We start from the raw sequence: 20,503 nt of genomic DNA, 5'->3' as shown, positions 1-20,503 counted from the left end.
ATCAATGTGCATTTAAAGCAAGACATCAAAATTGGTGAATTTTTGTGTAGCTATTTTAATATTGAAGATGGAAGAAAAACAACATTTTCAGCATATTATGCGTTATTATTTCAAGAAAGGTAAAAAGGCAACTGAAACACAAAAAAAGATTTGTGCAGCGTATGGAGAAGATGCTGTGACTGACTGAATGTGTCAAAAGTGGTTTGTGCAGTTTTGTGCTGGAGATTTCTCGCTGGACAATGCTCCACAGTCGGGTAGACCAGCTGAAGTTGATAGCGGATCACATCGAGACATTAATTGAAAACAGTCAACATTATATCACACGGGAGATAGCGGACATGCTCAAAATATCCAAATCAAGCAGTGAAAATCGTTTGCACCAGCTTGGTTATGTTAATCGCTTTGATGTTGGGTTCCACATAAGTTAAGTGAAAGAAACCTTCTTGACCGTATTTCTACATGTGATTCTCTACTTAAATGTAATGAAAATATTCTGTTTTTGAAACAAATTGTGACGGGTGATGAAAAGTGGATACTGTACAATAATGTGGAACGGAAGAGATCGTGGGGCAAGTGAAATGAGCCACCAGCAACCACACCAAAGGCCGGTCTTCATCCAAAGAAAGTGATGTTGAGTATATGGTGAGGTTGGAAGGGACTCTATTATGAGCTCCTTCTGGAAAACCACCACTCCCATTAGACCAACTGAAAGCAGCACTCGATGCAAAGGGTCCAGAATTAGTCAACAGAAAATGCATAATCTTCCATCAGGATAACGCAAGACCACATGTTTCTTTGATGACCAGGCAAAAACTGTTGCAGCTCGTCTGGGAAGTTCTGATTCTTCCGCCATATTCACCAGACATTGCACCTTTGTATTTCCATTTATTTCGGTCTTTACAGAATTCTCTTAATGGAAAAAATTTCAGTTCCCTGGAAGACTGTAAAAGTTCCCTGGAAGAGTTCTTTGCTCAAAAAGATAAAAAGTTTTGGGAAGATGGAATTATGAAGTTGCCTGAAAAATGGTAGAAGGTAGTAGAACAAAAGGGTGAATACGTTGTTCAATAAAGTTCTTGGTGAAATGAAAAATATGTCTTTTATTTTTACTTAAAAACCGAAGGCACTTTTTGGCCCACCCAAAATTATCCTGTGCATATAACCCGAATGTGTCTGAAATTACTGTACCCAGTATAACTATCTGTGTTAATTATGACTTACAACAGTAATCAACTTGTCCTTTTTTCTTTAGACATGAGACTTCTAGACAGAAGTATAAAAACTGTCAAATATCTTATGAGTACTCATATTACTTTAAAATTTTGAGATGGCAAAAATATATTATCATCCAAAATCATTTGCATATTTTGTTACTCAACTGATATTTTAAGAAATAAGGGTAAATTAAAATTCTTTTTGTACCAGTTTTTTCTTTTCAAAAATTGTAACAAATATTTAAAGATTAATTTAGGTCTAAGGTTTTAAAGTTAACAATCTGGACATTAAAATTTTGTTAACATATTGTCTTCATGAATTGTAGTAATGTAATATAAATACTATTTATAAAGGTATAAAAATTTATAATATATTTATATTTTTATATACATTGTATTTAAATAAAATAATGGATATCTTTTAAAGCTATATATATAGCTTTTAAATTCAACCTTGGCCTAGTACAAAGCAAACTCTTGGGCTAACCAGTTTTTCACTAGAAATTGTTAGGCTGAATCCCGTCAAAGCTTCAGGTTTGGTTGGTGAGTATGTTGCCTCTCAAATACCTGCCCTAAGAGTTATCTGGAAAACCCAGGTAACAGCAGAAACCTGTTTGTATTTTTTTTCCCTTTTCCAGGTGTATGGTGTTTCTCAAGCCTGCAGATGAGGGTCCTGTGGGTGAAAGCAGGAAGGCGTTTGGGAGTTTCAGGTGATTCTTCCAAAGGAGCGAGTTTAGGATCTCTGAGATCATCTGACTGAGGTAAAGTCTGCCAACAAAATCTTTTAGTTTGTAAATGAGGGTTTATATGAAGCTCAGCTGTTCAGTGGCTTTGTCACCTTATGAACTGCTTTGGTGTACAAAGAAAATCCCAAGCCTTAAATTTATGTCTCGATTTTGCAACTGCACACAGGAGCCCCTGCTAGTGAGACTGTGCAAGGCCCAGGTCTGCCATGAGGCCGACGCGCGGGAGCTCTGAGTGGACAGGAAGCTGGTGTCCCAAGTCTCAGGCAGAGCATAGGCTGGGAAAGCGATGGGGCTGGCTCTGCTGAGCTTTGCTGCAAAGCAGAGAAAAGGTCAGACTTAAAACCTCTCTGTATGATGCTTCAACTAAACCACTCTGAGCTGGACAGGTGGATTTCTTCATCGTGTAACTGACCTCAAACAGAACATTTATGTTTGGCGTCTCTGGTTACCCAGCAAAGACTGGCTTTATAGATTGCAAAAAGGAGGATGAGTAAAGGCAGCTGGAGCAGGCAACACTTTCTGAGAGATTAAACCAAACTGCCCACGGAACTTGCCTGGTATCTGTATGGTCTCTACAGGCACCACTTGCAGAAGCTGTGGGAGTTTTGAAATTGGAAAAAGGGTCAACATGCTTCTTTTAAGATGTGTGAACTTTTTTCTATCAAGGGCACTTTTTTTTTAATATAGATTTATGTATTTTTGGCTGCGTTGGGTCTTTGTTGCTGTGTGCGGGCTTTCTCTAGTTGCGGCGAGTGGGGGGCTACTCTTTGTTGCAGTGCGTGGGCTTCTCATTGCGGTGGCTTCTCTTGTTGTGGAGCACGGGCTCTAGGCGCGTGGGCTTCAGTAGTTGTGGCACGTGGGCTCAGTAGTTGTGGCTCACGGGCTCTAGAGTGCAGGCTCAGTAGTTGTGGCGCACGGGCTTAGCTGCTCCGCGGCATGTGGGATCTTCCTGGACTAGGGCTTGAACCCGTGTCCCCTGCATTGGCAGGTGGATTCTTAACCAGTGCGCCACCAGGGAAGTCCCTATCAAGGGCCTTTAGGGAATACTATGGAAATAATCAGAATTTAATTAGACCACAGTGCTTCTAGCCACGGTAAGTCCAACTCCACAGGATAAGGCAATGACAGAATGACTTACTTTGGTGTGAGAGAATCTAAATACATGCATCTTGTGTGTAAAAAAAAAAAAAAGACACAACAATTCAAGGCTTTTGAAAAAAGCATCATTTATTTCAAAGTACAACACAAAGTTGTATTTTTAAGAAATACACATTCAATCTTGTATCTCAAGACTTGGCTATGTGCATTTCAGTTTATCTTTAAAATAAACTCAGGTATACAAATGTTACATACCTCAAGTACAAACAGCACAGAAAATGTGTATGGTCTCAACCGAATGTTTTTACATTCATTCACTGTTCTTAAAGTTGACTTACATTTCTGTAATCTGCTTTTAAACCGAGACAGCCTTATTTTAAAAAAATACTCTATTTTTCAGCACAAAGTCCTCATACGTTTTTAAAATTAGATCTTGGCGCATAATATTGTGAAATTATTAAAAACCAAACTTGGTAATTTAATAAAATTGTCACATGCCAGGACTTCTGAATCAACTCAAGTTATTTCCTTAGCTGTAATGTCAAATTTGTGTTCATACAGATAAATAAAGAATGGAAGAAGACAAGTGGTGGAAACTTGATAACAGTTAAGGTTTTCAGATGTACAGGTCTTATTAGAGTTTGTGGCTGAGTCCAGACTTTTCTCTAAAAGCACAACAGCAAATCTCATATTATCATAATTGCAAGAAAGATCTGAAAGAAGCGAGTGGTACAAGCCTGCCCTGCTTGAGTCTGTTCTGCAAAGATGAGGGTGGGGATTGGGAAGCTCTAGCGGTAAGAAAGAGCCTTAAAAAGATGTCTCGAAAACGGGCACATCACGATGTAGACGAGGGGCCCCCACTTTTTTTCGTTTTCTTTTTGCCTAATTTCAATTCTCATGAGGGAAGTGCGAATTGGACCAGGGGTCGGAGCTCCTCCTTCCGATGGTGGGGCTCCATATCCGCCACGGGTTGTAGGTCTGGCCCAGGTCGTCGGCGGGGCTGGCGGCGGAGGGTGTGTGAGGAGCGGAGGGGCTTTCGGGGCCCATGAGGCCGATGCTCGGCAGCGCGTTGGCAGGGCTGGTGAAGGGGAGGGTGCTGTGCAGGCTGCTGGACCAGATCGAGCTGCTGAACGGAGTGGAGGACCACAGGCTGCTGGTGCTGCCGAGGATCTGCTGACGAAACACAACACAACGGGGAGCGTCAGGCTCGAGGGAGGCAGGCAGGTGGTAAAGCGGCGACGGTTATGCTAAGGGTGGGCTAGACCGCACGGTTCTTTCACTTTAGTTATTTTAAAACAGATGTTTTATACATGAAGCCACCTCAGAGTCTGGGCGCACGGTTCTGATGTTTTAAAGAAGGGGCGGCAAGCCACAGCGGGGGGGCTGCGTCCAGCCGCCCGCTTCTGCGGCCTCAGCAGTGTGCTCAGGAGCTGGCCCCGCCACCTGTGCACCCAGGGAGGAGCTGGACAGGCTGCACCAGAAATAACGGCCTGCGAAGTCTCAACAGGTACCGACCCTGTTTTTTTTCTTCTTAACATCTTTATTGGAGTATAATTGCTTTACAATGGTGTGTTGGTTTCTGCTGTATAACAAAGTGAATCAGCTATACGTATACATATGTCCCCATATCCCCTCCCTCTTGCGTCTCTCTCCCACCCCTCTAGGTGGTCACAAAGCACCGAGCTGATCTCCCTGCGCTATGCGGCTGCTTCCCACTAGCCATCCATTTTACAGTTGGTAGTGTATATATGTCCCTGCTGCTCTCTCACTTCGTCCCAGCTTCCCCCTACCCCTCCCTGTGACTGACCCCGTTTTAAAGAATGGTTAAGATGACTGTAAAACTGACGACAGAATGATTACAAGTGAAGACAAACTCTGGAATCTATGAAGCTAAAATATCTACCATTAAACCGTGCACATCTAATCAATTTAGTTCTCCTGAGGATGAAGAGGTCATCACAGTGGGGTCATATTTGTCACGATTTGTAAAAGCCGAAACCAGTAATCATTTTCCCTGGTAAGAGCACGATCTCTGCAGAACAATTAGCTGAGAAGCAAACAGATGCTCTAGACAAGCTCCAGCCGAGACACGGCGCTGCTCGGGACCAGGCACGCGCCGAGCTCCGGCACCGTCTGACTCTGGAGGTGGTGGGACCTGAGACGGGCCACCCGCCACCCCGCGGTCTAATTCAGTCGGGAGAGGCTGAAGTGAGAGGATTCACACGTCAACCCCCAGCTGCTCAGCTGTTCCTCCCGTAACTAACTGCTTGACCGTCACGGCTCTGAAGAGTGATGGTCACTTTGGCAGAAATGAAGACACAGCAGCAGAGGTGGTGAAAGCGCTAACCCACGCCTTCCGAGCTGCTGTTTGTCATTTGTATCTGTCAGCACCACCCAAGGGACAGCGACGGCAGTGATGACATGTGAGCGAGCGGGGCCCAAGCCCAGTACTCACTGTGGCCGTGTGGGTCGGGGAACCGGAACTGGCTGGCCAAGAAGGGCTGGGCTCGGTCGCTGGAGAGTCCCAGAGGTATGAGGGGCCACTGCTCAGCTCGTTCCAGCTCCTCTGTGAGGCCTGATTGCACGATCGCGATAACCCGAGCTTGCTGAAAACTTCTGGAGGTGAGGAAGCAAAGGCAAGTCCGTGCTGGATCTGGCCGTGCTCCCCCGGGCAGGTGGGGCATCCCCTCAGGGGTCCGCATCCCACCGCTGCTCACCTGGAGCCATCCCACCCCCTCCATCAGCTCCCACCACATTCGGGGAAAACAGGGTGCGGGGTGCTGTTCTCCAGACCCCAGCATGCCGTCTGAATACCTCACCCACACCTATCACTGGACGGTCAAGTGCAAACATCACGATCACAGCTAATGTGAAATTCACACAGTTGCCCCTAATTCTGGACAGCAAGAAAAATAAAGAGCCCCAGCATGGCCAGGAGTCACATCTCAGACACAGAATCCTTTCTTGCAGCTCTTAAGTCAGTTCTGCGCAACACGAGCCAGCTGGGACCGCAGAGCATCGAGCAGACCACCGCACCTACGGGCTGGCGTGCCGAGCGGACAGAGGCCCCTTCTGAGGGCCTCTCGCTGGGCCTCCTCACACCGGGGCAGCTGTGCCAGACCCCGTCCAGGAGAGCACAGACAGACCCACTTCCCTGAAGGCGGCCCATCTGCTGCCATCTGACTGCACTGACACAGGGAAACGCATCCTTTAAAAATGTCCACTAAACGACCATCGTACTTTCCTCCACACATGAAAGTGGACCTTATCCTCCCTCTGTCCTTGTCCACAGGCTCATTAGTCATGGGTCTAGTGTTAAACACTCACCACCAGTTAGGTTAAAAGAGTTTCCAAAGGCCGAGAACGAATTGAGGGGTGTGAAGTCAGGGCTGCTGGGGTTGCTGACGGGACTCCACAAACCCGAGCTGAACGTTATAAGAGGAAAATGCAACACACAAAAATGTGATGGTTAGTGGAGACAGATCCCTCACGCACGGCTTCACACACAGGAGGCGCTGCTTCAGCTGGGGGCTCGCGTATTACAGGCAGAAGTGGGGACTGGAAACACCTTCCATAACACAAAGGAGGGAGGCACGGAGGAGTTCAGAGCCCAGGCTACCCTGTCGTGAGCTGACGGCCTGGCTCAGCGGAAGTGTCAGGCAGAGAAAAGAGGCGTTTCTTCCTTGTTTCCCTTTTGGTAATGGAAGATTTATTAAAAAATTATTTCAGGGCTTCCCTGGTGGCGCAGTGGTTGAGAGTCCGCCTGCCGATGCAGGGGACACGGGTTCATGCCCCAGTCTGGGAAGATCCCACATGCTGCGGAGCAGCTGCGCCCGTGAGCCATGGCCGCTGAGCCTGCGCGTCCGGAGCCTGTTGCTCCGCGGCGGGAGAGGCCACAGCAGTGAGAGGCCCGCATACCGCAAAAAAAAAAAAAAAAAATTATTTCAAATCTAGGATTAATTTCCTTTTAGTGTCAAGCAGGTAAAACTGGGACTCTACTTACTGACAGTTATAATCTTATTGTCATCGTTATTTATCTGGGAAAATGAACCGAGGCAGTCGCTGCATGCCACCAGGCCACTGCGGTTGCTCTGGGTCAAAGAAATGGCCTGTCCAATAATTTATAATAAACTGCCTAGAATTTGTTCCGTGTCCTTCCTCTCGAGTGCGTTTTTGTTCTTCTACTTCTAATGATCGGATCACATCCTTTTCACAACAACCATGATAACGGAGAAGGATCAGAAGAGACTCAGAAGGCGGAACGCCAGTCTGTCTCCCTCTCCGCTGGGCCGGAACATGTCGCGGCCCCTCCTCCCGTCAGGGAGCCAGGTGGGAGCACGCACTCGCACTAGGGGCTCTGCCCCACCCAACAGAGAGGCTCCTGACCGCCTCCGACAAACACCTGCTTGTCACCTAGGGGCAAACGCCTCGAAACACACATACGATAGAAGATGCTAAACTGGCCTGGGAAACCCTCCTGCCCTGCCCTGGTAAGAAGGGCCAAACGTACCTGTCTGAGCCATCGCTGTCAACGGGAGTGTGTGACACGCCAAGGCTGCTGGAAAAGTCTGTTTTGCTTGAAGAAACCTTAGCAAAGCCGTTCCCACCTGTAACAATGGGCTCCGAGTCAATCAAAGCAGCCAGGTACCTCCACCAGACCCGAGGCCCAGCGGTGCCCGGCCTCCCAGTGCCAAGCCGCTCACCTGGGCTCTTGTCGTACCCGGCCGTGACTGCAGCAAACGTGGGGTTGCCGTTCTGGCCCGGGAGCGAGGCTGCTTTTGTCAGTTTGTGTTTGCTTCCGTTTGAATGCTTCGTTTTAGAGTCGCTTGACGGAAGAAGCAAGGAGAGAACCGCTCAGTCCTTGTAGGCAATGCCCCCCACGGAGGCCCACCGGGCACGTGTCCCAGGGCCTGCGAGGGAGCCTGCGAGGGAGCCGGGGACGGCCCTGGGCTGCCCACAGGGCCTGGCCAGGCCTCAGGAAATGCTCTGTGGCCTGAGGCTGTGTAGCCTGGGGGGACGGGGTGGGAGGGGAAGGAATGTGGGAGAAAGGTAAAATTCCAGGTGCGGGAGAGAGGCGGGGGCCGGGAAAGGAGGCAGCCCCGTCCTGGAGGGAATGCCGGGCAGCTGGATGGAGCGGAGCGTGCGGGCAGGTGAGCAGCCCCCGTGCGAGGGCCCCGGCGGCCAGTGCCCACCAGGCCCGGGGCCTCCCGCCTCTTCCCACACGGGCAGGGCGGCCGTGGGCCGGGCGCCGCCGCGTGTGCGGGAAAAGGCGGCCCCTGCTCGAGTGTCATCAGCATGGGGGTCACTGTCACTGCCTGGAGGAGCCCTCCCTGCTCGGCTCCGACCTCCTCCATGTCCCGCCACAGGTCAGAGGGAACGACCCGCAGACCCACTTCCTTGCCCACAGCGCAGCTGCTGTGGGTCTTCAGTCCTCGCTGACTGTACTCTTGGCTCCTGGCCTAGAGCGTGACCCTGGTGCCCCTCGGGCACGGGTGACGGGTGGGAAGGCGGTGCTGCGGGGAGGGCGCTGAGCCCGCCGGGGGAAGAGGCGAGAAGGGACGGCCGTCTGCGGCACCGAGGATTCCCACCCGCGGGGTGCAGCGCCGGCTGAGCGTGGCACGGGGGGGGGGCTGCGGGCCTACCTGCCGGGGCTGCCGTTGACGATGCTGCTGTAGCTGCCCCGGGACGTGAACGGGCAGGGAGCGGCGGGCGGTGACGGGGAGCTGGGCGGCGGCGAGGTCTGGCGTTGTTTTAGGAAGACGTCTGCGTTGAGGGTTTGCAGAGAGAGTTTATAAAGACTATCGGTAGCTGGAAGTTAAAAACAAAGGGTCTCAATGTGATACTTGGATTTTTACCCTTCAGTTTCGGTTACTTCTGGCGTTCTAGCTGGTGCTATGCAGGACTCAAGTGTTTCTAACAAGAAAAACCTACAGCTGTCAAACGTGTTCTGTTTAAAGAAAAAAAGGGAAGTCATGTCTCTCTCTGCATTCTGGGCCTTTCCCGGAATCACCGTTGTGACCCACCTCCCGGCTGCGTTCTGCAGGCCCTGCTGGAGGGCGCGGTCCTCTCCCTCCCACACCTCAGGCTGGGAAGAGGCCTCTCCACGCCCCTCAGGGACGGGCAGGTGGAGGCTCTGCCAGGACCTGAAAGCCTCTGATCTTCCACACAGGTCCGAACTGCGCAGGTGTGGCCCCAGGAGAACACCCCCAGCTCCTCCAGGATGACCCCCGCACTCCGTGGGCCCACCTGGTGCGGTCCCGGTCCCTGGTTTACAAGGATAGGAACTCCTACTATATTCCTGCTGCCCTTTAAGGCACAGCTGTTTTAAAAATTTAAAACAGAAGAACTTTCAGTGTCACAAAAGAATACTGATTCTGCACTCACCGAATGGAAACACACAACTTGTATCAGAAAAAGGTACCACCTCGCACATCTATGGTGCGCACCGCCAAACAAAGCACCCTTCCCTTCGCAGGCGGAGTTGTCCCATCTCCGGAGCTGCACCCGCCCCGTGACTCTCCCTGCCCCTCCCCCACGGTCCTGGCACCTATCCACCGACCCGTCTCCACCCGCCCCGCTCCCACCCTTGCTTACGTGGAGAACCCCTTCTTCACCTGCTCCGGGGTTTGCTGACCTGATGCCCACACCCTCTCCCTGCAGGATACCCCTCGGGCTTGTGTCGGTGCTGAGGCCGGCACGGCTTGCGTTTACTTCACTGCGCCCCAGACAACCCCATGGAACCGGCTCCCTGGGCACATGGTATTTATTCCCTGCACTGGAGCGCAGCTTCCTCTGTGCAGGAACCACCCCGATCCCAGGGTACAAGCTGAGGACCAGTGTCCAGCTGAAACCTCAGAGGGGACCCAAGGACTCGAAAGCGTCAGCCGGGCCACCGGGACGACCCAGAGGCTTGTTCAACACTTCTTGAATGACCAGGGGTTTTGGATTGTATCTCTCATCTCAGGCAAAAATACAGTACTATAAGGCACCAGAAAGTTTCACAGCAATTACGGGGCTGCAGGTTCTAACCCAGGGAGCATCTCTTTCCAGCATGTATTTACAAAGGTGCGTGTTTAACGCACACCTCACCCGAGTTTCCGAGTTCCTCGCCCTCATTCAACTCACCACCCCCTCTTCTCTAAGCCTCCTTCACCTCAAACCTGGTGCGCAACCCTCATCTTCCCTTTGGCACAAATGGGCCAAACGGAGGCCGTTCTGACACCTCGGTGAGTGTAGACAGATCAGCCCTAAGGGACTGACCCCCAAGCCCTGCCACAGGCCCTCACTGTGCCGCTCTCTGTCATCTTCTGTTCCAGGTCTTACATCTCTAGAGGGCGAGGACCTCCACCCTCTTCTAGGAGACGGTGCTACTTTCACAATTTCCTGCAGGCCTGACCGGAGGAACGAGGTCAAGAGGCTAGTGAGAGAACTAACACAGGTTTATGGAAAAGATGTGGGTAAACTGGGAATAAACTGCATTTTTACAAAAAGCAGTTACAGTGTAAATGTATGAGAAGCTAGTCAGGTAAAGGGCTGCTGAGCTGACGCTTTCAGGAGGCAGTACTTTGGGTGATCCACTGCTCTACGCAGATCCTTCCATCCCCTACACTCTGACTAGCCCTCTGGATCGTCTGCCGATTTCTCTGGTGTAAATACTCCCACCGCGGCGGATTAAGCTGCAACAGTTTAACGACCAGCAGACTGTTGAACAGCAGCTTTTGCTGGCTGCTGCGAGCCGGCTCCGGCAGACTAGACACTGGGTCTCCTTCTAAAGCAATACGTGCCCCGGCCATCCCCACCGCGGTTCTCCGGCCCAGAGCTGGGTGGGCTGTGGGTGCGGAGAGCCCGTGGTCTCCAGGTCACCATACTTACAGCTGCCGGGCTTGTGAACGGGCACGGAATCCCACTCTGGCGGTGGAGAGTCTTTTTCACCTTCTGAGCTACTGGTGTTGCCTAGTTCTTGACTATTTGGGAGGAATTTTGCTAGGGCAGGTGGCCGGTTATCCACTAACTTATTTGTACCTGTACAGAATTCAGAAAAGAAGGCTGTTATGGAGGATAATTCCTTTCTTTCGGGCCAATTTCAAAGAACCCATTCTCCTAATGAGAATGAGAACCCAACCGTAGCCGTCCTATGACTGGTAACTACTGACTGATTACTGCCAACTCACAACTACCAACACAACGAATCATTAGGGCATCTGTATGATGAAAAATGAAAATACCTTTTGTTTTCTGGGAATTTCGTGGTTTGGATCCATTTGTCAATGTAGTTGGAAGAGGAATCTTGGTTGGGAGATTTCGACGTTGTTTACTCTCCAAAGGGGCGGTATATGGTAGCTCTAAAGAACTGAAAGACAATCACAGGTGGAACATTCAAACGCAGCCCTTTGTTTCAGAGCAGAGAGGAGGAGTCACTGATCCCTCTACAATTTCAACACCTTCTTTTACTCATCTGGCCTCCTGAGGCATTATCAACCCACAGTCCCGAGGGCTGGCCGCGTTCCAAGCACCTCCAGTACTGTTCAGGAGACTCGCACTTGCAGATTTATCCTCTGCTATTCGGAGTGCGGACGAGGAACTGAGGTCCATTGTTTAATAGTATGTAATGGGTGGGAACACCTGCGTCAGAGAAGGTGTCTGAAGCTGTTGGCACAGACTAGCCACTCAGGAGGTACTAAGTGCAGTCATCCCGCTGCTGAGTGCGTCTCACCTGGCAGCTAGACCGCCTGTGCGGCTCCGGAATATGAAGATTCTGAAGGGTCTCAGACTTAGAAATGCCAAAGGTTCTGCTACTCAAAGCCTTGAACGCATTTTTCTCGCGAACACTGTGTACTGACCAGGGCTAAGCTCCTGGGTGACCTACAGAACCCCGAGAGCCCGTGGCAGAATAGCAGGGCTGCTTTACTTGCCGAAGGTGTAGGCTGAGTCGGGGAGATGAATATTCTTTATTCTTGAACTCAGGGTTCATCTTAGACAAAGACTTAAATACTATTTTTATTAATCTATTTAGAGTATATTTCTTCTAAAATATTTAGAGGTAAGCGTAAAATAACAAACATATATAAAAAGGACAATGAATTGGCTCTGACCTTCCTGTCGGCAAGGCAAAGTGGGTGGCAGCTGGGCTATTTTGAGTTTCCACAGCCTGATGAAGAAAACGTTAAAATGTGCCGAGAGAAGCAATCTCTAGGAGAAATGAACTGGGGAGATGGCCCACGTAAAGTAGCCTGGTGAACAATGGAAATGCATGGACCCTAAAAACCTTCTTTACAAAGCTGCTTCTGTGCCGCCCACCAAGATCAAGTCGCAGGCTTGGGAGGCCTCTAACAGGAGCTGGGCTGACACAGTCCAGGAAAAGGACGTCTTCCCGGGGAACGGTGGGACACAGCTGAAAGAACCCAGCGGCCCCTGACGAGAATTCCAAAAATCATCATGCGTCTCCCCTGGGCTCCTGGTGACGGCTGCAAAGCTGTCAGTTTAAGGCTGAGCCAATAGCTTGCTTTTCATCGAAAATATTACAAAGTTTACCGGTCGACACAGATGTTCTTAAAACGGGTACGTGTCTGGCATTTTCCACTGTAGCGCACGTCCTGCCCCAGCCTGAGTGCCCCAGCCCTCAGACGTGTGATTCCCACATGCCGCTCTGCCCCCGGCCCCACCCTTCAGGTTCCTCCTCCTACCGCTGCCCCTCCAAGTTCGCACTCCCTGGGGGGCGGCCAATTTCTGCTGGGCTCGGGGCCAGGCACAGACCACGCTGGTCCACACCAGAGTGCAAAGGTCAGACGGGTCAGGCTTTCCAGATCCAACGGCACCACCAGCACCGGCACCCCCCCCCCCCGCCGCAAAGAAGGTAAGCAGATGACAAAACAGTACGTGAAGCATGACTTCATAAACAGATAAATTTTTTTTTAAATGTATAGCTTTTTTTTTTTAACATCTTTATTGGAGTATAATTGCTTTACAATGGTGTGTTAGTTTCTGCTTTATAACAAAGTGAATCAGCTATACATGTACATATGTTCCCATATCTCTTCCCTCTCGTGTCTCCCTCCCTCCCACCCTCCCTATCCCACCCCTCTAGGTGGACACAAAGCACCAAGCTGATCTCCCTGTGCTATGTGGCTGCTTCCCACTAGCTATGTATTTTCCGTTTGGTAGTGTATATATGTCCATGCCTCTCTCTCACTGTCATGGCTTACCCGTCCCCCTCCCCATGTCCTCGAGTCCGTTCTCCAGTAGGCCTGTGACACAGATGAATTTTAACAGAGGCTCTTCACAAACATTTTATAAGGTAGGAGGTCAAGGGTCATTTTCATTCTTTTGTTTCTTTATATTTCACAATTTTTCTATAATAAAGTGTTAGTATGTTTGGAATTAGTGTAAGAGCTAGCCAAAAATTCGAAGGGTTCGGTTAAGCCACATAAGTAGAATTTTAGGTGGGGTAACAAACTGACGTGAAAAAATCCACCGTTTACGGGCGAGACTATTAACGCTGCAGTTTTAGAAATCGCCTGCCCTCTGCTTCTGACTGACAGGGTTATTTAAAAACGCCACCTTTTAAAAAACAAAGCCTCCCCTGACAGAGACACCCAGACCTCTGGTAGTGGTGGTGGTGGAGCTGGGTGGGTGAGAACTGTTTGTAAGCAAGTCATTTATAAGTGTGGGGCTGGGGACTGTCTATACAAAGCTTCACTCTGCACCACTGTGGAGTTGGTTGGTTTTTAAGGAAAGAGGTGCCAGACAACTGCTTTAATTTTGCTGACTCATCCTTTCCTAAGTTAGACCAGATGAGCTCCACCAAGAAGCCTTTTTTAAGGCTTCTGAATAAAAGGGATAAGGGCCAACTTAATTTAGGTGATTCCTTGGAAGGGAGAAGAACAGAAAGCTAGCTGGGATGCCGACGCACGCTCATGAGTGTCACACTCGGTCCACGCCCCCGTCTGGGGGAAGAGGGGAGGCAGAGAGCTGAGGGCAAGGTGAGGGCTTTCCCAGAGCCGAGGGCCTGGAGGCCGGTGTGTGCACTGTGGCACCCACGGCCCTGAGCCGAGTGCACTGCTCAAGCAGACTCTGACAGAGGGCACAGTGATTCTACAACACGTTTTGCTTATTTTAGATGATTACATTTAAGTTATGTAAACATACACTGATAAACAGAAAACAAAAGAATCAATGGATAGCTGGTATCCTAAACCAGGGAGCCCTGCGCCTTTCCTGGTCTCCTGAAGTCCTTTTAGTGTCCGACATCTCTCACTCCCTGGCATCTCTGACCTAAAATACAGTCTTCTGGAGGTCTACAGACCCACTTCTACAGCGTATAAGCTGGAAAAAAAGGGGAGACCAGATCTCTGCCCTGTAACCCTCTGCCCCACAATCCTAGTGGTTGTTTTGAAGTCAACTCTTCGGAGTTAGGGAGGATGGGGTTACACAGGCAAAGACCACGTGGGAGCCATTCCTCTGGCTTACTACCACTTACTTATAGGAAAATGAATTCTTCAGCATTTAAGGATTTGGGTCTTCTGGCCTGGAGGTGATATAATATAATGTTCCAACAACACTGATAATATTTAAAGACTAATCTTTGATAAAGCGAGTGTGAGCTAAACCCACAGATTTTACTATTAGAACATCAGCTTTTTGGCCAACTGATATATAAATGCTTTTTCCCCACCACGTAAATCTTCCAAAAGAAAGTCATGATATATGCCTTATTAATACCTCTTTTTTAAAAGTGTGCACCTATTTCCTTCAGATACGTGGAAGCACATATAACACGCTGAGCACTTCTTAGGTGACAGGAACGTCAGGTGTCACTGGGGCGGGACCAGCGCGGGACAGCACAGGGCATTTACTGTCACACCCGAGTGGAGACAGCAAATGGCTCTATTCAGAGGCCAGCTTTCTGGTTATTAAAAAAAGGTCTTGAACTCTGAATTTGACTGAGGTACTAAAAGATTCTGACTCAATACTTTTATCCCTGAATTCAGAAAAACACAAAACAAGATCAGTGAGTTTAAAGAGATTAGATACAGGAGATGAGAAGACCAGGGTTGATATAGATTTCTCCAGTTACAAAAGACAATTTAGAGCACGTTGCTTAAACTGTCTTCTGGTAATGATTTCTGTTAACTATACATCAAAAGGACATGAGTTAACCACTCTAACTGCCTCCTAACAGGGGCTGGAGAGCGGGCAGCTCTGGCCTTGGGTTTACCAGCAAACTCAACATCCCTGCAAAGTCAGGGGGCGTCAAGTGGAGTCGTTTACAAACTTGCAAAGTCAAATCTGCTAATGGCTAAGTTATTTCATAAAAAAATCAGAATATGACAGAAATCAATGGAAGAGGGATGAGAGGATTAACATGTACATACGATCTGTCTTAAAAACACTGCCCTCAGGCATGAAGGAGAATAAATGGCAGATCTGGCGACAGCCACCTACGAAATGGTTTCACTACGATAATTCTTAGAAGCTGGGTTTTAAAATTTATGATAAGAATGATAGCATAACTGTCCATCTCACAAAATCTCAGCATATGTAGAAACTAGGGTTTTTCATAATTTGGGTTTTTTAGCCTCATTTACTTTAAAACATCTGATCAGTCAACTAAGCCTGAGAAAGGTCTAGAAGAATCACCCCTAGTCCCTAGACGAGGGTTGATTCCTGTCCTGGGCTGGCAGAGCGTTAGCACCGAAGGACCTCAGGCGGAGACTCAGTCTCGGGAGCCTCAAGTGCATCAGCCATTACTCCACTTGACGTTGCTTCTAACTGGGTCAGACCGTTCTCAACGAATCGTGGGGTTAGGTCACTTAAACTGACATTTTGCACAAAAGGGTAACTTTTAGGTATAAATACTCTGTCACTAATCACTGCCATATCCTGTGTTATTGCATAAGTTCAGGGACAAGGTTAAATTTTACTGCAGTAATCACTAATTTCTTATTAGCTTCTGGTTCTACAGAACAGACGGCCCCTGTCGAGTTAAGCTGTATAACCCAGGGACAGAGTCTAGCTTATTGATGTTTCTGCAGAGCTCAAGTTTTACTCCTAGAATCAGAGTAAGAACAGACCCGCAAAGCTAAGGGCAATTCTAATGATAAATGTCTTCCTTTATCAATTTATACCTAATTCCCTCAACTTCCTGGGTCGACGGCCACTTACCACACAAGAAGGCAAATACTGGCTTCCACGCAGATGGCCTTTTATATGCTGAGCTAGAAAGGGCATCATTAACCACACTGAAACTAGGAGTAGTTTACTAGACAGACCCAAAGTTTAGTGAAAGTATGAAGTAAGCTTGGTAACGAATAACCCAAGAGTTCAACTCATTCACTGACCCGGGGAAACATCCTGCAGGTCGCCCTCCCTGTGAGGCCCACAGGACCTGCCCCACGGGAACTGGACGGGAGCTACTTCATGGTAGAACTGTCCGGTAGTCACATCTGCCCTGAGCACTGTTTTTTTTAAGGTTAAGAATAAGTCCTCCCAAGTTTTACAGCACAGAATTCTAGACCCCAACGGCAGCTCTGGGTTAGTGAGCAGACTCAGGGCTCTAGCGGAGAGAAGTTATGCTCGTACCTGCGGCTAAACCACCAAGGCCATCTCTGTGCAGAAGTGAAACGGCTCTCTGCCTGGGAACAGATCACCAACCTACATTTTCCTCCTCCATTTTCACAAGTAGCTTTAACTCTGCCTTTTATACTTCTGACATCGGAAGCATGTGGCTGTCCCTCACCAGCGACAGTGAACACTGGGCAGTAGAAAAGACCCCCTAGGAACGTCATGAGGGATGCAGCTTTTGTTGCCAAAACCCCCCTAAAAACCAACCAAGCAAACGAAAACATTACCTGGTTCTCACCAGTGACAACTTTTACATACCTCATTTCTCTGAACTCATTTTTCTTACCTGGGTTTCACATCTGTTGGGATTTCTTTCTTAACATTTAAGAGTTTTTTGCTTTTCTGTTTCACTTGAGACATTTCATTTTCATGTTTTTCAGGCATGGCTTGTTTTCCCTTTTGCTTTTCTGTATCCTATAAAAAAAATCGACACAACTGCTGAGAAGGATGAACAAAAATGCCTGATATAGTGCTGTCTGAAGGCAGAGACACAAAACCAAACACGTAGTAGATACACACATCACATGAATAAAAATGATCAGCTCCTTTCTTCAAACCTCTCTTTTTGTGGGTCTGTCATTTTTCAGTCTTTGATTTACTATAAATTATGTTTTGGTGAGTGTGAGTTGTAACGAATGTCACTCTAACTTATATCCTGACTGGGGTGCTGACAGGGGTAGCAACAGACGGGTAGCTTCTTGTTTTTAGGCACTGGGGAGCAAAACCTTGCCTTTTGTACAAGAAAAGTTAACTCAGGACTACAATACAGAGTTACACACGACTGGCGTTGTGGGCTGAGAAGGCCACAGCCCAGCTGCATCTCAGAGCAGTGCTGCCCCTGGGTCCTCGACCAGCTGAGCACGGAGACCATACCGTGCGTTTCAGAGTAAGGTGATGCTGCCGCAGCACCCAGGCGTGAGCACAGGCGGCTTGTCTCTAAACAGGGCAGGTATCGTTCAGGCACTGGGACCCTGCCCGGGAGCCGCCTGTGGAGCGGGCGTGCACCGCTCATGCGCAGAAGGACCACACGCAGCACAGATGGGAAATGAAGAAAACAGAAACCTGGTTCTGTGTTCCCGGTGCATAGGGCCAATCGGGGGAAGACATACCCGGCCGAAGGGCAGAGCTGTGGGTATGGGGGGAGCTCCCAACACAGGGCAGATGAGCGTCCACCCGACAGCATCCGGCTGCACGGTTCTGGCAGCCTGGATTTTAACAGGTCACACAGACCCATCTATTTAGCTGCAGAGAAAGGCTAAAACAGCCTCCTGCACATACACCTTTTGAGACTCTTCTGAGTCGTGCAGTATTTCCGGAACTCTGTGGACCGTGAGCCCCTACAGGACAGGAACCTGGTTCTTTCGTCCACGGCTGCTTCTCAAGCACCCAGCACTCAGGTACTCAACATGTATCTGCTGAATGCATGGGTAGAATAGGGTTGGAAAAGACACACATCCAAGAGAAAATGACCTCCCAAGATTGAAATCCACTTTGGAAGAAAATGCACAAAACTGGCAAAGAGATCAGTCACAAAGAGACAAGAGCACATGAACTCTACGCAGGAGTGCTGAGGGGGAGGCATACAGACTGCTCGGCCGGGAGAAGGGTAACAGGCACGGAGGCCGCCAGTCCTGAGCTGTGTCTGTAAGGAAGCAAATGACTGGGCAGGAGATGGGACAACCAGGAGAAAACCAACAGCAGAGAAGGGAGGATGATGCCAGTGGGTGCACAGAGGGGGTCCGCTGGAGAGGGGCCACTGAGGAGTGGTTAGGAAAATGCCGGGAAGGCAGAAAGGGAGTGGGGCAAAGTTGTGGAGCAAGTCTGTGCTGAGAACGCTTTCCAAACGCTTATTCATATCAGAGACGGCTGGGACCCCACTTGAGGACCAGTAGCTGGCATTCTGCTCCTCTGCAGTCATCTGTCACAGAGGAGATACGGGACACAATGCCAGCCCCATCCCTGACATTTGGCCCAGAGCACCCGCCAAACGTCAGGGATGCACAGGGGAGGGCGGCTGGCCAGAAAGTGTCACGTGTAAATTTTATTTTAAAAATTAATATATGTGGACGACACTGCTGGATATCTTTAAGAAATGATTTTTTAAGCCACTAGATTACGACTGAAAAAGAATTCTGCTCTACAATATTAAAGGCTCTATTTGGATCATTTCAAATTTGAAATACAGTTATTTAAAAATAGAAATGCCAGAACAGAAGTACGCCCTCACTTTTCTGCATACCACTTATAACTCACACTCCGTGACACAGTCACAACAGTAACATTAGCCTCCATTTATCTCATGGCCACGGTGTCTGCACATTTTGCTGTGTTACCCCTGATGCTTGTGACCTCCCCACCCCCGGGAGCAGAGGATGGGGAGTGAGGCGGCCTCCCGGCGTGCACTGGGTGGGTGCCCGGACCAGAGGTCACAGTCCCTGCTCTACCTGCTCCCAGGGCCTGCTGTAGCAGCGGTGATCCGACAGGACACGGCCAATACAATCCATCAAAGTGACAGAATTCCTCCTCATCCTCTTTTTTGCGGTACGCAGGCCTCTCACTGTTGTGGCCTCTCCCGTTGTGGAGCACAGGCTCCGGACGCGCAGGCTCAGCGGCCATGGCTCACGGGCCTAGCCGCTCCGCGGCATGTGGGATCTTCCCGGACCAGGGCACGAACCCGTGTCCCCTGCATCGGCAGGCGGACTCCCAACCACTGTGCCACCAGGGAAGCCCCTCCTCATCCTCTTTTGATACTTAAAATCTGAAACAATTTGCATGAGCCAGAGTCGTTACTATTCTAGATGGTCCCTAACTTTCAAGCTGTGTTTCCAGTTTCTAACTATTTCACCTTATTAGCAGGCTTCCTAATTTGTTCCCGGGGGAAGTGAAGATACTCACGCCCAGCGCTGTGGAGCTTCTGCAGGGGAGTGACTGCCTGGGCGTGTCTGTGCACTCTTGAGCACTAGCCCTCAGAACGTGTGCGCGTGTTGAACACAGCACATTCACTGTGTGTGAACCCTGCTCTACGGGGCCGTCCTACCTCCTTGAGGAGCGGGTCTGTGTCTGGGTTGGAGGTCTCTGTGGTGGTGGAGGAGCTGTCGTCGTCGGCCAAGGAGTCCTTCAGCTCGTCTTCCTGGGCCTTTCCCTTTCCCTTCTTCTCCTTTTCCTCTTGCTTTTTAGGTGGTTTTACCTTGCGCTGAAGAGGCTTTCCTTTCCCTGGGGATGACAATGAATGTAAAATGACACTTGATTTTTAAACAGCTTGGAAAACAAAGCCATTAAAACTTTTTTTGAAGAGACTGAACTCTGATTAATAACTGTTTCTTTCTCTACTTCAGTTCTTCTCTAAAGCTTTTGAAATCATGTTTGACTTTTCGATTAGAATATTTTAAAAAATCAGCTTTCTCGAGGCGTGAGTTATATGCAAGAAGATACACCCATTTTAAGTGTACAGTTCCATGAGCTTTGGCAAACCCACTAGTTGTGACAAATCTGTACGTCTCTCAGAAGACAGCTGACCCTTGAACTGCAGGGGGTTAATTGGTGTATAACTTATAGTTGGCCCCTCTGTACCCTCAGGTTCAACCAACCATGGACCGTGTAGTACTGCAGTCTCTACTGCTGAAAAAAAAAAAAATCCATGTATAAGTGGACCCGTGCAGGTCAAACCCTTGTTGTTCAAGTGTCACCTGTACTTTTTTATATCCCGGAGGGTGATGTAGCTTTGAAAAGTCACAGACGTGAAAACCAGAGATCCTTTCAAATCTTTGTGGAGATGGGAGCCTGAAGGTGGCACGGGATGAGCTGCATGTATGTCACTTGCAGGGTGCT

At 49.1% G+C, this 20,503-nt stretch overlaps 1 protein-coding gene across 2 annotated transcripts in view; it reads right to left on the bottom strand.

The window, feature by feature from the left end:
- Positions 1-3,184: 3,184 nt before the first annotated feature.
- The window catches only part of TMEM131 (transmembrane protein 131), a 192,757-nt gene continuing 175,438 nt past the window's right edge, over positions 3,185-20,503 (bottom strand). Inside the window, exons 32-41 of one of the 2 annotated variants that reach the window (XM_079940485.1) lie at positions 19,713-19,888; positions 16,962-17,089; positions 11,281-11,405; positions 10,928-11,077; positions 8,698-8,863; positions 7,759-7,880; positions 7,566-7,662; positions 6,383-6,480; positions 5,511-5,671; positions 3,185-4,228 (exon numbers count right to left, since the gene is read on the bottom strand). In XM_079940485.1, the coding sequence (XP_079796611.1) occupies positions 3,944-4,228; positions 5,511-5,671; positions 6,383-6,480; positions 7,566-7,662; positions 7,759-7,880; positions 8,698-8,863; positions 10,928-11,077; positions 11,281-11,405; positions 16,962-17,089; positions 19,713-19,888 (1,508 nt within the window). In that variant the 3' untranslated portion in view covers positions 3,185-3,943. The remainder of the gene's footprint in view (positions 4,229-5,510; positions 5,672-6,382; positions 6,481-7,565; positions 7,663-7,758; positions 7,881-8,697; positions 8,864-10,927; positions 11,078-11,280; positions 11,406-16,961; positions 17,090-19,712; positions 19,889-20,503) is intronic. The other variant, XM_079940486.1, reaches the window with a different exon arrangement.

This window comes from Stenella coeruleoalba (assembly GCF_951394435.1).
Source record: "Stenella coeruleoalba genome assembly, chromosome: 13".
In the NCBI taxonomy this organism is placed as follows: domain Eukaryota; kingdom Metazoa; phylum Chordata; class Mammalia; order Artiodactyla; family Delphinidae; genus Stenella; species Stenella coeruleoalba.
The sequence above is the reverse complement of the archived record's forward strand: the minus strand, read 5'-3'. Positions and strand labels throughout refer to the sequence as shown.